Genomic DNA, 18491 nt, shown 5'->3' on the forward strand with positions numbered 1-18491 from the left:
ATAGATGTGACAGTGACGGTCATAGTTTCCAGGAGGAACGACTAGGGTAGAGTGGTGTATACTGGGACATGGTATACCAGGTGTCCAAGAGCACCCTGGATTAATGAACTACAACTTTCATTAATACGATTTTTCAATCAAATCAACCGTACAGGCGCAAAAAAATTAAAACCGTTTTCCCATGTTAATCTCCTATGTCCAGGGTGCTCTTGGACACCTGGTATAACGGTACATCAACCTCCAGGGCCATCATGTTGAAAGTTAATGAACCTTTCAAACTTTATTGTACTCTATAGTAGGAAACTGAAATTTCATACGTCAGGTAACCTTTTTACCGACAGAAGTAAGTGCCCTAGAGTTACCACTTTTTTTGTAAAAATATATTTTACAAAGGGTGACTGGCGGTTCTCTGGACGTTATTAAGTGTGTGAATAAATAGAACAGTAACAGTTTATAATTTTTGTCCCTCTTGGTAATCATTATTGTGACGGGGCGCGGTGGTATTTAGTGGGACATAACTTGGTGGTGTATAGTGGGACCGTCCAAAGCTAACTTTATGAGGAAGACCTCGACCTACAATTTCATGTTTCCTGATATCAATGATGAAGATGTCCTGACCGAAGAAAATATTGTTGCGAAGTGAACTTTTGATTATTAGTTAGGATTTCTTTAGTTATTTGTTGTTACCCCTGTATGTTACGTTGCTTTGTTTACGTTCTACATTCTTTTGTCTGTGTTCTAGAAAATCCTGGCTCCGTTGCTTATATAGAGAGAGACTTATGTTATAGCTTAGTGAGTGTGAGAGAGAAAGTCAATTTCATGAATATTTGGGAATTTTCTAGAAACCATGGAAGCCTATATAAGCAGCTGAACCAGGCCTGGTTAGTTAGTTGTTGAGTTGATGATTGTAGTGAAGTCGAAGTTGTCAGATTACGAGGTTAAGTGTCAGTGTCAGTTTATTGTTTGTAAACAATATACAGTGTTGTATAAGAAGTGTGTCATTAAGGAGTACGACGGTACATTTGGTGTCAGAAGTGGGATTGGAGAATCGAAGAAGAGATCCAGAGGAAGACTGAATAAACCGACAAAAGCAGAAGGTGTGTTGAATGCCTGTGAGTACACGACAACAAAGCGCCAAAATGGATGAAGGAATGAAACAACTTATGGAGATGATTCAAGCAATGAAAGCAAGCCAAGACCAAAAGTTTGAAGAGATGAAAGCAAGCCAAATAAGTCAAGAGCAGTTCGAGGAGTTAAAAGCAAGTCAGGACCAAAAGTTCGAAGAAATGAAAGCGAGCCAAGACCAAATTAAAGACCAGTTTCAACAACAAGATGAAAAATTAGACCGAGTAATAAATGAAATTAAAGGAGAAATGGACAACAGGATGGAAATTTTGGAAGAAAAGGTAAATGAGAGGATAAGCGGTATGGAGGAGACCGTTCAGACCTTGCGAGAGGAATTTGACAAACTACAGGAAAAGTCTTCAAAGCCAACCGTAGTCGCCAGTTCTAGTGTCTGCTCAAATATTAAGCCACCAGTTTTCGACGGTAAGACCTCATGCCAGGTTTACAAAAAACAGTTTGAGGCTGCCGCAGAGGCCAACAATTGGACATCAAGTGACAAAGCCACTGCCTTGGTTTTGTCACTTCGGGAAGAAGCACTGGAGGTTTTGCAGACTTTGGACGAGAGCCAGTACAAAAACTACGACGACTTAATCCAACATTTGGAGATGAGATTTGGAAATAAGCACCTAGAACAAGTATACGAAGCTCAGTTGTCTAGTAGGACCCAAAGAAGCACGGAAACACTTCAACAGTATGAAGCCGACATTGCTCGATTAGTTTGTCTGGCCTATCCAACGGCCTCTCACGACATTAGAGAGCGAATGGCAGTACGGGCTTTTGTACGAGGTCTTAAAGATTGTGACACAGAGCAAGCAATACGATTAGCGAGATGCCAAACATTGCATGATGCTCTTGCCTACGCTTTGGAGTTTGAGGCGGTCAAGCAAGTATCACGAGGACATACTCAAGTGCGTCAAGTCAGAAGCCTTACACCGGAACCGAGAAACCGATATTCCAATTCAGATCACACAATCACTCAGTCAGACTTGAATCGTCAGCTGGAGACATTTCGAAAAGAACTAATGGGAGCGTTAAATAGAAGAAGTCAGAACAACCGAAACGCTCAAACCACCACGTTTACTCGGTCATTGGAATGCTGGAACTGTGGAGAAAAGGGGCACATTCAATCGCAGTGCCGCAAACCTAGAAGAATGCAAAGACTTCAAGAATATGACTTCCAGATTGAACACAGAAAGGGACGTTTGCACGGAAACGCGGACGCAGTGTCACGAAGACCTTGTGTGGAAGGTTGCAATCACTGTAAACGCCTGGAGATAGCTGAATTTGGAAAGTCTTGTCGAAGGATCGCTCTGAAAAATGACATCGCATGGGATCGGGAAAACTTGGCTGCCGATCAACGAGAAGACCCCGATTTAGGACAGATAATTAACTGGAAAGAGCGTGGAGAAAGACCAAATTGGGAGGAGATTTCCGCTAAGTCTCCAACATTAAAGGGATATTGGGCATTATGGGAGTCCCTTATTATTGATGGAGATTTACTAAAAAGAAAATGGGAAAGTCCGGATGGGAAAGAAGAACGACTACAGGTAGTTCTGCCAAGAAACCGAGTTAGTGACGTACTGAAAGAAGCCCATAATGGAATTGGTGGAAGGCACTTTGGCATCAACAAAACGTTAAATAAAGTTAGGGAAAGGTTCTATTGGCTACAAAGCCGCTCAGATGTAGAAGATTGGTGTCGGCGTTGCGCAGACTGTTTCAGTAGCAAGGGTCCCAAAACTCGGAGCCGAGGATGTATGAAGCAGTATAATGTCGGAGCTCCGTTTGAGAGGATTGCCGTTGATGTAGCTGGACCTTTTCCCAAAACTAATTCCGGAAATCGCTATGTCTTGGTCGCAATGGACTACTTCAGTAAATGGCCAGAAGTGTACGCAATACCAAACCAGGAAGCCGCTACTGTAGCAGAAGTTCTGGTTGACAACTTCTTCTGCAGATTTGGAGTACCGAGGGAGCTGCATTCGGATCAAGGGCGTAATTTCGAATCGGCAGTATTCACGGAAATGTGTGACCGATTGGGAATTAAGAAAACCAGAACTACTCCATTACACCCACAGTCAGACGGAATGGTGGAACGTTTCAACCGGACACTAGACAACTACCTAAGGACAGTCGTCGATAACAATCAGACAGATTGGGATCAGCACATTCCGTTGTTCCTGATGGCTTATCGATCGGCAGTACATGATTCCACTGGCAAAACACCAGCTAGTGTTGTCTTTGGAAGGGAGCTTCGTTTGCCAATGGATCTTCTTTTTGGACGACCGGAAGAACCCCCAGCCTCTTGTGATAGCTATTCAGAAAAATTGGCGCAACGCTTGCACGTGATCCATGAGGAAGTCCGGCAGAAGTTGAAATTTGCAAGCGACCGACTAAAGACAAGATATGACAAAAGGGCCAACAGCAGCGGATTCCAAGCCGGTGATCAGGTCTGGTTATACAATCCTGCTCGAAAGAAAGGAAAGTCACCGAAGCTACAGAGGTCATGGGAGGGACCCTACGACGTTATAAAGCGTCTGAACGACGTCGTCTACAGAATACAGCGAGGACATCGGGCGAAAATGAAAATAGTTCACCTGGATCGACTTGCACCTTACCGACCACCCAAAGCTGGTGAATTTGATGATCGGGACGATCAACTCTAGGAGGGGGGCAGTGTTGCTGCGAAGTGAACTTTTGATTATTAGTTAGGATTTCTTTAGTTATTTGTTGTTACCCCTGTATGTTACGTTGCTTTGTTTACGTTCTACATTCTTTTGTCTGTGTTCTAGAAAATCCTGGCTCCGTTGCTTATATAGAGAGAGACTTGTTATAGCTTAGTGAGTGTGAGAGAGAAAGTCAATTTCATGAATATTTGGGAATTTTCTAGAAACCATGGAAGCCTATATAAGCAGCTGAACCAGGCCTGGTTAGTTAGTTGTTGAGTTGATGATTGTAGTGAAGTCGAAGTTGTCAGATTACGAGGTTAAGTGTCAGTGTCAGTTTATTGTTTGTAAACAATATACAGTGTTGTATAAGAAGTGTGTCATTAAGGAGTACGACGGTACAATATTATTTGTAAACTCCCTGAGGCGAAATTAGTTGGGGAAACAGAAGGTATGACAGTATGACATTTTACTTTGATTTTGCCAAATATAATGTCCAATAATTTTTTTTTCTACTTAACTCCGATAATTACTGATTTTAGTTCAATGTTTAGTATAAGTTAAAGCAATAAATTTATTTGAGCATCAATTTCTAATATTTGAATCAAAGTTGTCGGGTTGGTCAGGTTCGAATCTATTTAAAATTAGGGGGATATGTTTTTCTTTTATTTCAAATTTACCCAAAGAAAAGGGAAAGACATAGAAATTAGTGTTTTGTTCCAGATGCTGCCTTTGGACTCCATTAGTAAGGCTTGGCAGCCCCTTGTCTGACACAGGTCAGCAAATGATGCAGAAACAAAACAGACTAAATATCTAATTTCAGATTAATTATAAAAAATGCTTATACAGGTAATTAGAGGAGTTGCAGAAAGGAAAGTTTGCTTTTATTATTTTCAACACAAAAATGATGAATGAAGTTGAAAAATTCAAAAACAGAGGCAGGTAAGAGATAAATAGGAGTTTAGGTGTTATAATAATGAGCTTTTAACATAATGTGTCAAATAACACACCTAAAAAACCTCAGATGGTGCTCTTCCTGTTATCTGAGGGTACTTTAACAGACCAAAATGGAAAAGGAATTGATTAAAACAATCAACATTCTTAGTAACAAATATAGTTAACCGAAAATATTTAAGGTTCAGGTTATTACAGGTTTATTTGACCCATTTTTACTATATTTCTTTTCTAAAGCTCTATGATGAACCATTTAATCAAAAAAGCTAATGACAATTGTTATTTAGACACCTTGTACAATGTTCTTTATTTAAGTGTTAAGTCTAAAGGCGACTGCACACAAACCTAAACTTAGCAAAGATGGTGTGTTCTTTTGGTAATTCACTCAACTGCCAGACTTTCACAGATTTTTTCTTCATTTTATTAAAATCACTTCAAAACGCAGTTTGACTGAAACTTTAAAAAATGGTAAATTAAATTTAGACAGTTGTAAAAACTTAAATTACAAAATACACGTTATGTGACGTTGAAAATGCAATTCTGAATGTTCTTGCAACACTGTAAAGGCCAGTTGACATCTGTCAAAATTAGACACGTGACGTTTAAAATGTAATTTAAAATTTAAAAATTTGGTAAATTAAATTTAGACTACTTTAGACAGTTGTAAAAGCAAAAATTGCAAGAGACACATCATGTGACTTTGATTATGCCATTTTAGAGATTGCAACACTGTCCAAGCCAACTGACACCTGTCAAAAACAGTCATGTGACTTTAAAATGAAATTTAAATGTTGATCAATTGGTAAATTAAATTTAGACAGTTGTAAAAGCTGAAATTGCAAGAGATACATCATGTGACTTTGATTATGCCATTTTAGAGATTGCAACACTGTCCAACCCAACTGACACCTGTCAAAAACAGTCATGTGAATTTAAAATGTAATTTAAATGTTGATCACCAGTTGTAAAAGCTGAAATTGTAAAATACACGTTATGTGACGTTAATAATACAATTTTGAACTTGCATCACTGTAAAAATGTAGTTTAAATGTTGAATTGTTGAAAAATTGGTAAATTATTGTAATAATTGTAATTTCAATGTGTCTATGCTGTTCTGTTCAATTTTCAGTCAATTTTGTTATATTGATACACTACATTGTCTACTGCAATGTATTCCTTAAAATATCGCAAAACATTTTATAATATACAGACAATGCCTCCAAAATACTATTAAAAATTTGAAACAACCATCAAGAGAAAGATTGTGTAACTTTATGTGATTCTACAGAGTGTTATCTGTGCAGCTTTTTCCTTGTGGCAGACTTTCCAGAACATTTGGAATACCCTGTGTTTAAAAGTAACCCATATAATTACTTAGCAAAAGTATTGTATAGACAATATCAAAGCCCTTATCAAGCAGTTATCTATTATTTAATGTTCAAATACCAATAAAACAGTTGTCCCTAAGTGACAAATGTCATAAGTCTTGTCAGGTTAAGTTGTCTTAGAGATTAATAATAATTGCTGCCTCCATATTTTTTCATGTTCACAATGTTTAGTTTGTTATCAGATTTTAAGATATGAGTTGTTATTAAACAATATATAAAGTTACATCTTCTGTAGTGCTGTATTCTATTTTTCACTCATTAGTATTGAGGACATAATTCACTACATTTAAAATTAGTTGTCAGTTCAACTCCTTGTTAAAATTTAAAATTACCTGTTTGTCAATCTGTTTTTGTGTATTTGTTACTGTGTTCCTTCTTTTATAAGCCCTTTTGTTTTGTGAAAAATGATAATTGTTTGAAAGATTGATTAATAAATTAAAAATTATTACAAAGAATCTTTAAAATTATTGTTTATGCCCTTACAATGCCTCACATAATGAAAGTGTTTAAACAAATTTGATACAGGAGTCAACTCATATTTCTCACAGTTAGGTAGGTAGGCAGAAGATGCAAATAAAGACATTAACTACAACCTACAACTCAAAAATATGAACAGACCGTAGTAAAATAAACCAATATCAATAACACTGCATTGTATAATCCTATAGATTAGGACTTATCTAGAGTTTAAAAAAACTAGCAATTAAAAGGTAAATAGTTAAAAAAACTCACCAACAAAAACTGTAACAGCTGGACCTTCTCTCTTTGGCTCATTTCTGTTAGGATTAAGTTTTGGAAATGCCCTTATTGATGTGGCACCTAGTTGCATCTAAAACAGAGTAGACAATTTAGATTTCACAAAGCAAATAAAAATAAAAATGCACCTGGACTATTTTTTAATTAATAACCATACCAGGAGTTATGGAGGGCCAATATACCCTTTTTAATGTTAAAGCTCTGACACCTTAACCGCTGACAAATATGAGAAGTCCGACGCAAGCACTCTTGGTCGCACTTCCCAAGCTTTAGTTGATAAGGTTTAGTATAAGTAACAGTGTACCGTAGTTTTAAGTGTCTTTATTAATCCAACTTTGTATCGCACAAGTAGTTGTTAGTAAAGTCCGCTCTTCATATTTGATTGTCGTTTTTTTAAAAAGGTTTTTAGTCGGTCGAAGAATAAAATTCAGGACAATCATAAATAATAATATAAAATAGGAACTTACTTGTTGCATAGGCATAAGACTGGCAGGTGGAGGAGCCCCTATTGGCATTGCATACATAGGTAAACCAGGCATCATTGGAGGCCTGCCCGGATAAGACATTTTCTAAACTAATCCTACTGGAATTGTATTCTAGTAACACGTTTTTTGGAAAAATTAGATAATCAAACTGTAGTCATCCAAAGGGCACTTCCAGATGGTACTGAGGCTGTGTATAAACAGGTTACGATAAATTGTCAAATACCGTAGCACCAGAGAAATGTGGAAAAAACCGCTAAACACTTATCAATCAAATTAATTGTCCTATTAACATTAAAAACTAAATTATTTATTGTAAAAATGGAACATTCACAAGAGAGGAAAGGAACTTTGCTTCCACTTCCATTTATTCTGACATTAGTGACATTCATGTCATCTGTCAAATACAGGTAAGAAATGCAATCACGTGACAAACCAGTGCAGTTTCCGACAAGATCACGTGATCATAAGTAGCAGCAAATATGAAGTTGTACCAGATTGGACTAGTTTTTTAAATTTTATGTATGCTCCATTTGCCCATTTATTTATGCATAATGGTTTAGTGTTTAGTTGTAATCTAGGGAATTAAAAAACTAGGAGATAAACAATAAAATGTCAAACCTTTTATTTGAATCAATTCTCACCTCTGCCCTTAATATTCATTTATTTTTCCAGATCACTTTCATCACTAGACACACATATCACATTATTTTCATTTGTATTCCAAAAAATCTGCTTTGTGCTCTTATTATCTAAAAACTTGTTTTTGGTTGGGTTTTGTTTTCTTTTATCTGAAAGGCACATTTCACTCTCACTATCACTTGAATGAATATACAATGTCTTAATTAATTTTTTGTTTTTGTCCACATTTTTGCTACATAAGCTTGTTTCACTACACTTTGTTATTTTCCTATATTGCACTGTATTAAGTTGTCTTTCAGAAGCTGGGACAAACTTTATACTCTTTTGCAACACTAACCTTCTTTCAGTTTGATAGTCTGGACATGACCTTTTTTCAGAGGTTTCTAAGATTGTTCGCTCCTGTTTCTTCAGTTTTGATTTAGGTAACTTTGCATAAACTGCTTTAAAAGAGTCGACTTGTTTGCTTATTCTGAAAGATGTTTGCTTTAATTAGTAATTTACCTTGTTAGTTCCTAATCACAAACCTTTTATTATTGGAAACCAATCCATTAACAGTTCTTTGGAAAAAGTTTAAATTGGGCTTTAACCTGCAACTTTGAATTGGTAACTTTCCTTCTCTACGCTGGCTCTCTTTGATGAGTTCTGTTATAACGTCACTACAAAATAAAGCTTAATATAAGACACTTTATCCACCCCCAATGAGGGCCAATGTCCAGAAATACTTACTCATCTGATATTAATGATTTATAGTACTCCGACATAACAGCAGATTATGAATGTATTTTTCGTCATGAATAATTTACCAAAATGGTTATAAAAATCCTTTCAAATTCAAAATTCAATTTTAAAGTAAAGTTGAAAAATCAAAAAATTGTTTACTTTTTACCTGACACTAGAGCTGTCACTTATTCTCTCTACCGTCAAAATCTAAAATTTCAAATGTCACTGAAATGTCAGTCGACGGTAAAACAAAATTTCTTTCTTCCTCTCTTCTTTTTTTCCAAAAATACATTTGGACTTTACGTAAAACTGGAGTGGATTTTGGAAGTCTTGAGCAAGGTTAACTAGTCTACCCTTTAAAACGGTATATCCACCGTTTTTGTAGTTCTTCTACCGTTTTCCTGATTTTTGTATATAATCTACCGTTTTTAATTATGTTATTGCCATTATGTTGGTTGTGAAACTTTTTATATACATTTTCATTTTATTGAATAGGAAATGTAACAAGAATTCTAAAAATGCGCTTAAAACAGTCGTTTTCTTACTCCAAATTATATTCTCTCAAACCACGTGATGTCTGTCACTATTGTCAAAATTTTTCGAAACAAGACGATTTAGTGAGATTTAACAGTTATTTTGACAATTGTCACTTCATAGCCTTGCTAAATAGTCTTCTGAAATCACGTGACAACCACCACTAACGTCAAATCTGTCAAACCATGCTCAAAAGTTGCAAAAATCAGGGTACAGAAACGTTTTCTTACAGTCGTATTTGATATAAAACGTGTTTCTGAGATTTATGACAGTTATTTTGTCAATTGTCACATGATTGTCAAGCTAAATAGTGCTCTACAATCACGTGACAACCGTCACTAACTTCAAAATTGTCAAGCCATGCTCTAAAGTTGCAAAAAATCAGGATTTAGAAACGCTTTCTTGCAATATTTGATATAAAACTTGTTTTTGAGAATTATGACAGTTATTTTGCCAATTGTCACGTGACCGTCTAGCTAAATAGTGTTCCACAATCACGTGACAACTGTCACTAACGTCAAAACTGTCAAACCATGCTCTAAAGTTGCAATAATCAGGATTTAGAATCGTTTTCTTGCAGGTATTCGATATAAAACGTGTTTCTGAGATTTATGGCAGTTGTTTTGACAATTGTCACTTCATAGTCTAGCTAAATTATGTTCTACAATCACGTGACAACTGTCACTAACGTCAAAACTGTCAAGTCATGCTCTAAAGTTGCAAAAATCAGGATTTAGAAACATTTCTTACAGTATTTGATATAAAACGTGTTTCTGAGATTTATGACAGTTATTTCGACAATTGCCACTTCATAGTATAGCTAAATAATGTTCTACAATCACGTGACAACTGTCACCAACGTCAAAACTGTCAAGTCATGCTCTAAAGTTGCAAAAACCAGGATTTAGAAACGTTTTCTTTTGCAGTATTTGATATAAAACGTGTTTCTGAGATTTATGACAGTTATTTTGACAATTGTCACTTCATAGTCTAGGTAAATAATGTTCTACGAACACGTGACAACTGTCACTAACGTCAAAACTGTCAAGCCATGCTCTAAAGTTGCAAAAATCAGGATTTAGAAACGTTTTCTTGCAATACTCGATATAAAGAGAGTTTTTGAGATTTATGATTTTTGACAATGGTCGCGTCACTGCCTGGCTAAATTATTCTTGAAAACCACGTGATATCTGTTATTAATGTCAAAACTTAATCAATTATTTTTACGAGAAAATTATTTTAAAAAATAATTATTTTTGACAACTATTAAAAGACTGCATAATAATGTAAAATGAATGAATTAGTTTTATCTACCGTTATATACCGTTTTTTGACTGATTATTCTACCGCCATTAAATATTTTGACTTTGCATCACTGGTCTTGAGTTTGACTTTTGGGCTCTCGATTCTCCAAGCACTCTTGATGCACTCTGGATTCCTCGTTCCTCACCACTGACGCACGTATCTTTTACTTGGTGCTCTATGCTCCTAGAGAGTAATTGATGTGTTCCGTGTTCGGGTGTCAGAAATTTTAAGCACTTAATACTCAGTGCGGACTAGTGTCTAGAATTTCTGGAGCGTAATTCTCTGCACTCTAAATGGAAATATGGCTTCTGCTCCCTTTATGGGGCAACTTGTCATCACGTGATCTCCTAACCATAATTGAACAGCCGTTCACGTGAAAAGAATTTCAAAAATATTGCTAATCATATACTTCTACTTTTATACTGCTTATACAGTAAAGTCAATGGTCATGAAATGTCACTCCGAGCTGTCGAGAGTCGAATTGTTTGTTGATTCTGAGAAATACGACCTTTTTAAGGGAATGCCTCTAATGACGTCAACTGACGTAATTTGACAAGCGAGGTCGAGGAATCTACTTGTGATTTGTGAAAAAAAAAAGTGTACACACCATCCATACAATATGATATGGAGCTATTGCAACTGTTGTTCGTAGTGTTTTAACAGTGATCAGTGTAATGTGGAATGCTTCGCGAGATTACAGTACTAATCTAAATATCTAAACATGTCTGGAAAAGTGTTTCCCGTCGAGAAACTAGTGCGAGTGGGATACTACGAACTCGAGAAAACAATAGGAAAAGGAAATTTTGCCGTAGTAAAATTAGCAACCCACATCGTCACCCGTACAAAGGTAAATTATCCTGGTACAAGTTAACAATTAAGCTATAAAGTGAATCTCAAGTGGTAAAATATCCTTCAAAACATCAATCACTTGCTAGGAAAACAGTGAAACTATTAGCCTTGAGAGGTCTATGTCCTGTTCAAATTAATGAGATAACTTCATCATTTGTTCCTACCATTTTTGGGTGTAAACACACATTCTTATTTCTTTGACAAACAGTGCATATAATAATATAAAAATATATATTATATATTTTTATGTTTTATGTTTCACCTAAACATTATGAATAAATAATTCCTTGGAACCAGTGTAAGTTGTAGTGTTCATAACAATCTGAGGGCATTATCATAACACCCTGAAACCCTTTAGCAATGGCATTTTTTTACTTCCATACCATAAAAACTTCCTATTCCCTATCTTTGACTTTTTAGGTAATAAACTTTACTTAGCTTTTGCTGTATTTTCTTTTATATTTTCTAAAGTTTTGTCCAGCTTTTGTCATTTTTACTGACTGACAGGAAAGTCACAACATAACATTACTTTTCAATGCCAGAAATAGTAAATAATTGTTGAATTAGGTAAAACATAATAGTATATTATTAACCAAGGTTTAGACAGAAGCTTTTATTGGCGGTATGTCAAGTTTTAAATTTAAGACATAAGGTTAATAAAAGCTGTCTAAACCGTGGATAATATAGCATTTTTTCCACTATTAACAATATTTTTGATGGTCCTTTTATTGAAAATTTAAAAATTTAAGATAACAACAAAACAACAACATGAAGAGACAACCCACCGCCCTCTATACTAGAAAGCCTAAAATGCCACTTTTAATTGCGGCGTTAGCAGTTTTCGTTTCGAAAAACCAAAAAAATGTTCATTTCTGATCCAGATATGTATAGATAGAGCTTTTTTATACACAATCAAGTCCAGCCTAAACAAATTGGTTAGAAAATTTCTCCTGGAAAGTACAACACACAGCAAACTAGTTTAAACACTGTTCAATGTAAGAAAATCTGTAAATCCTTGAAACTAGGTAAGCAAAACTGGTAAATGGTTCTTATGTTATTACCAAGAACATTTCTTCAAAGTTATTTTTGTTGCTCTCACAATGAAGGATGCCTTAAATTAAAATGTAACTCACACCTGTGCATGTAACAAGTACCTAATAAGTTTACTGTACTAGAAAGGGCTTGTACCTATCATTGAGTGAGTGTGGGAGTAAAATCATCCCACTTCAAAGTGTTCAACCACTGTTGAGTTAGATCCGGTTTTTTGTAAAGTAAAAAACTGACACGGTTGGGCTTTTTTCTGAATTGCTGTTACAATGTGGCTTGAAAAACTTATGAACGGCAGCAAACGCAAATAACCTCATGTTTTGATTTTAAACCGCAAAAATTCATCTAATCCTCAAAAAACTCAATTTCCACAATACAAACTGTCACCACTATTCCCGCCATATTGGAATTTTTGACAAGCACCTTCTAGGCTTTGTAGTATAGTAGGCGGTGGACAACCTAATTTATCTGTCTCTGTCAAGTCAAGTATATTTCATATGTCAGATGTCTTAATGGACATTGACATTATTATTTACCTAGGTCAATAATATTTCCTTTTTTGTTGTGTTTGTGCCAGACTAGAACTAGAGATTATACTCTATTTTTGACCTAAATCAACGATGACCATTAAGGTAGAGAAAACTAATTTCTCAAGTTACTAATCGGTCAATTATGGTAAGTTTATTATGTTAGTGTTAGTAGTGGAAAAAACATTTTATGCACCACAGGCCATAGGGAGAGTATAATGTCCACCAGTCCTACACATCATGTCCTTCAGGACATTATGTTCTCTCTAACTCCCTTAGTACATAAATAGCTATATAAATTTTCAAATAATTAATATACCTAATTATCTTTATTGAGGGTGGAAAAGTTAGATTTCTCTTTAACATAAATACTAAATAGTAAATAGTCCTATATTATTTATTAAAATAATACACAACTAGTTTATTTAGTATTAATTTAAGTAGAACGATTTTTTACAATGTAGGTACAGGAATGGTCAATAACCCAACAGACTAATGAAAGAAATGTTTCTAAAATTTTTGTTTACATCAATTCCTGCATCAACTTGATCCACATTCTGTAGATAACACTAGGCACATATTACACAAGATAATAGTGGGCTTAACTTTTTTACTGCAATAGGTATTTTGTTTATTGCATTAGGAAAAATCCCTCAAACAAGGATTTGACCTTGGATTTGACACTTAAGATAATTTCGATGATAATTTATTATTTGACACTAAGATAATAATATTTGTTAATGCATTAAGAAGCTCTAATACTCTAGTAAGAAACACATAGTAAAACTTTAATAGGATTGGGGCTATTTTAGATCTTTCAAAACAATTTTTTAGGTAGGTATACAGTGTGGTTCTCCATGTGGTTCAGAGAAGTGTGAAGTCCTCAGTGAAATCCGAGGAGTAATCATTATATGAATACTAGTATGAATATCATGATGTAAAATGTTTTTACATGAGACAACCTGTTTTTTACTAGATTTCAATTTGACTCCAGGACCTTAATTCTTGAAATCTGGGAACGGAATTCTCAAGAGAAGTGTTGATAGAATGTAACAGAAGAAGGTGACAATGGTGGGTTTCTGTCACATTCTGCAGACTTTTATTTTGATAAGTCATTTGCCTTGTTTCAAGAATAGGCACCCTGCAGTGGTTTAGCAGTAAAGTCTGTTTACAATCTTTTTTCTTGTCAACATTTTATCTGTTTAAAATGCCATCAAGCAGGTTATTTTAATTATTAATTTCACAAAACTTTGAATTAGGTAGATCACAACATTTGAAAATATTTTACTAAAATTACTGATTGATTTTTGAGTTGGATGCAGGTTTTTGCTACTATTTACAGTTAATAGGGAGGGGTAAACCGCTGGGGCATTATGGTGTAAAAACTGTAGGAGTTAATTGGCATTACTGAGGGATATTAATATTTTGAAAACTATTAATAGAATTGGAAACCTCTAAATTATATTATAAAGAAATTACCATAAAATAATTGTTTCTATACATCTACCATTAAAATTTAAATAAAATAAACAAGTTTGGTCATTTCAATGAAATCCTTTAGAAAACAACAAAAAATTATGAATTTTGTAATTTTACTTTTAAAAACTTTGACGCTCTCTAGCGGCGAAACCGTACCACTAACTAATCAATTTTTAAACGTCAATGGAAAGCTTAGTTCATTGGCAATCCATTAACGTATAAAACTCTACAAAAAATGGTGCAAATAATCGAGTTATTCAAGAGTGAAGGAAAGGATGCACCAAAAAAAAATAGTCAACTTTGACGCCCCCTAGGGTCCAAACCGTCCACCCTATTAATCCAAGTTGAGAAATGTTTAGAAAGCTGATTTCATTGGCTATCCATTGACATAAAAAACTCTTAAAAAATAGTGCAATTAGCGAGTTTTTGAGGATTAAACAAAAGGATACACCAACAAAATTGGTCAACGTTGACGCTGTCTACCGGCCAAACAGTACCACTAACCAATCAATTTTTATACGTCAATGGAAAGCTCATTTTATTGGCCATCCATCGACATATAAAAGTATATACAAAGTATTACAAATGCGCGTGTTATTTAGGGTTTAGTGACAGGGTGCGCCAGAAATACTTTTTGACTGGTTAAGGCCTAGATTTTGCTTGCATTAAGTGGCCAACATAAGGCAAAACCCATTAGTGGTGGGCAAATTTGATCCTTGCGAAAATTGTCATTTGCAAAAAACAGTTGTTTAGAAATGTCTAAGCATTATATCATAGTGGACCATGTAGGTCATGTAACCGTGTTTTCCTAATTTTCCATGGTCAAATTAGCTCTTAACCAGTCAAAAAGCATTTCTAGTGCACCCTGTCACTAAACCGTAAATAACACGCGTATTTGTAACACTGTATATACTTTTATATGTCGATGAACAACCAATAAAATAAGCTTTCCATTTCCACACCAGCATACCCGAGGTGATACCGTTTGGCCGCTAGAGGGCGCCAACGTTGCCCAATTTTTTTTGGTGTATCCTTCTGTTTAATCCTTAGAAACTCGCCAATTGCACTATTTTTTGAAGAGTTTTTTACGTCAATGGATAGCCAATGAAATTAGCTTTCCATTGACGTATAAAAGTTGATTGGTTAGTGGTACTGTTTGGCCACTAGAGAGCGTCAACGTTGACCAACTTTGTTGGTGTACCCTTTTGTTTAATCCTAATTTTTGCACCATTAAGTCCACCATTAAGTCCTTTATTTGCCCCCTTTTTAGTAGAGTTTTATCCAAGGTTTTATCCGTCAATGAATGTTTTCTTTTCTGAAGGTTCTTTTTCATGAATGAAATCATGAATCTTTCACCCTCTTAAGGTTAGAATAAATATGTTTTGTATATGTTTGTTATGTAATATGTATACATCAAAGTCAGATCACATTTATGTCATTTAATTTAGCATACTCTCTCTTCAGCGACTTCTGTCTGATGCGTCACAATCACCAGCAAAAAACGTATGTCGGAAATTAAATGCTCGATTAAATGTAACACTGATTGATTGTCAAAATGATGAAATGATTATACTGTTATACTGAAATATGAAAGTTATCCAGGCTAATTGATGAATCAAAAAGGAACTCAACTGACTCGGAAATGGAAGTGGTTATTGCTGTAGTTCAAGCTGCTGATGAAGAACTTAGTGGTATCGCCCTTGAAGCTATCGAATCCGCAACGATGCGGAAGACTTTGCAGCGTTTGACGCTGGAAGATCCTGTATTTCAAACGATTTCCGATCGAATAAAAAACGAATGGAACAAGCCAGACACCAATGATACCGATCTTCGACTATATGTCCGTCCGATTGCCTATCCATTGTCAATGATACCATTATGTTGATGGAACGAGTGGTTATTCCTCCTCCGCTTCGAGATTGTGCACTTAAGCTTTTACACCGGGGCCATCCTGGAATCCGCCCGATGCGTTATCTTGGACGTCATTATTATTTTTGGCCAAGAATTGACAACGACATAGAACGAATAGTGAAACATTGCTTCAGATGTACCGAAACTGCAGCGGCTCCATGTAAGGAACCTTTGAACTCGTGGCCAGACACAAAAAAAAACTTGGTTTAGAGTCTAGAGAGAGCCTAAAAAAGGACATGCATTGCTAGTTGTTGTTGACAGATTCAGTAGGTGCGCCGAGTGGATTACTCCAGCTTCAACGGCTGCTATGGTATCTAAGTATCTACGCAGGCTTTTCGCCATTAAGAAGCACCAGAAACAATTGTTACTGACAACGGAACTCAATTTACATCTACTGAATTTGCGTCTCTTCTTCTTCCCCGGATTGGTTCATTACCATCTGGTGCCATTTTCTTCCCGCTATCTCTTTCATCTCGTCGATCCATCGTTTCTGTGGACGACCAGCACTTCTTTTATGTTGCCTTGGACGCCACTGTACTATACGTCTTGCCCATATGTCATTGTCTTGTCGTGCTACATGTCCTACCCAACGCCATTTCTGACGTGCGATGTGCTCTATAACATCGTCAACTTTTGTTCTTTTTCTAATTTCCTCGTTATGTATATGATCCCTTAGGCTTACCCCCAACATAGTTCTTTCGATTGCTCGTTATGTTGTTCTTAGTCTATTCGCGCTTTTAACTGTGAGAGTCATTGTTTCCATACCATAAGTCAAGACTGGCAAAACACATGTGTTGAAAACCTTCTTTTTTAGGTTGATAGGAAGTGTGGAAGTGTTGGATTTCTTAATGTTGTTCCCAATTTTCCTACAGCAGCCAATGTTAGTCGAATTCGCCTTGTTATTTCGGCTGTTTGATTTTCTTTACTCAGTGTTATGGTGTATCCTAAATATATGTATTCGTTGACTTTTTCTATTTGTTGTCCTTCTAAGTGTACGTCGCGGGGATCTGGAGTCAACAGTTTGGTTTTATCGATATTCATGTTTAAACCGATTTTTTCCGGCTCTCTCTTTAAGTCTGCCAACATTTCGATAAGTTCTTCCTTCGTACTGCTGATTAAAACTATGTCGTCGGCGAAGCGTAAATTTCTCAGATACCTCCCATTTAGGCGCAGGCCTTTTTTGTCCCAATCTAGTCTGAATACGTCCTCAAATGCAAGGATAAATAACTTAGGGGATATTGTGTCTCCTTGTCGGACGCCTCTGTTAATTGGTATTCGATTGGTTGTTACATCTTCTTGCACTTTAACTGTGATGGTCGCCTCTTTGTATATGTTTTTAAGTAGATTAGTGTACCTTTGGTCTATTCGAACATTCAGCCCTCGGATTATTACCCAAAGCCTTGTTAAAATCTATAAAAGCGAGATGGAGCGGCGTATTGTACTCGTTACACTTTTCCATAAAGAGTCCGTAGCGTTTGAAGATGCTCTACGGTGCATGTCCCTTGCGAAAACCAGCCTGATCACTCGACTGATATTCATCTAGTTTGCGCGTAAGCCTGTTTGTAAGAATCTTGGTAAGGAGCTTATAAGGATGGGGCAATACGCTTATTGGACGAAAGTTGCTGAGTTTTAATTTGTCTCCCTTTTTGTGTAACAAGATGACTTGGGCATTTTGCCATGTTCTTGGAATATTACCGATGCGAAGACATTTGTTCATTAAGATTTTCATGGATTCCATTGTGGTTGTTCTTCCCAGTTTTATCATTTCACTAGTGATTTTATCTTCACCAAGAGATTAACCATTTTTTAGTTCGCTTAGGGCTTCCTGAATTTCGGTGGAGTTTATGTCAGGCATTTCTTCTGAGCCGATCCTGATCTTACATTGAGTATCAGCGTTCTCTAGTTCCGGTGCAATTGAGAATGAGGTCTTTATAATATTCTTCGATTATATTTACTATCTCGACACTTTCGTATTTTACTTTGCCGTCAATTTGCGTCTATATGCACAGAATTTGACAGTTCATTGCGCTCTCCGCCACTAATGCCTCAGAGTAATGGACTAGCGGAGCGTATGGTCAGGATTACCATTTTTAATTTTTATGTAGTGAAAAA

At 35.9% G+C, this 18491-nt stretch overlaps 2 protein-coding genes across 7 annotated transcripts in view; one reads left to right on the forward strand and one right to left on the reverse strand.

The window, feature by feature from the left end:
- LOC145727140 (RNA-binding protein 25) overlaps positions 1-7739 on the reverse strand; it is a 31852-nt gene extending 24113 nt beyond the window's left edge. Inside the window, exons 1-2 of one of the 3 annotated variants that reach the window (XM_081976613.1) lie at positions 7351-7739; positions 6860-6956 (exon numbers count right to left, since the gene is read on the reverse strand). In XM_081976613.1, coding sequence (XP_081832739.1) covers positions 6860-6956; positions 7351-7449 — 196 coding nt within the window. In that variant the 5' untranslated portion in view covers positions 7450-7739. The remainder of the gene's footprint in view (positions 1-6859; positions 6957-7350) is intronic. The other 2 variants (XM_081976614.1, XM_081976615.1) reach the window with 2 other exon arrangements.
- A 3363-nt stretch (positions 7740-11102) lies between these two features.
- The window catches only part of LOC145726872 (uncharacterized), a 108555-nt gene continuing 101166 nt past the window's right edge, over positions 11103-18491 (forward strand). For 3 of the 4 annotated variants that reach the window (XR_014177712.1, XR_014177711.1, XM_081976153.1), the window contains exon 1: positions 11104-11413. Coding sequence is in view for 2 of the 4 variants with exons in the window: in XM_081976153.1 (XP_081832279.1) it covers positions 11288-11413 (126 nt within the window). In the remaining 2 variants the exon portion in view is untranslated. Of the gene's footprint in view, positions 11414-18491 lie in introns of all 4 variants that reach the window. The other variant, XM_081976154.1, reaches the window with a different exon arrangement.

This window comes from Ips typographus, linkage group LG3, assembly GCF_016097725.1.
Source record: "Ips typographus isolate SLU linkage group LG3, UJ_Ityp_2.0, whole genome shotgun sequence".
NCBI classification, from domain to species: Eukaryota; Metazoa; Arthropoda; class Insecta; order Coleoptera; family Curculionidae; genus Ips; species Ips typographus.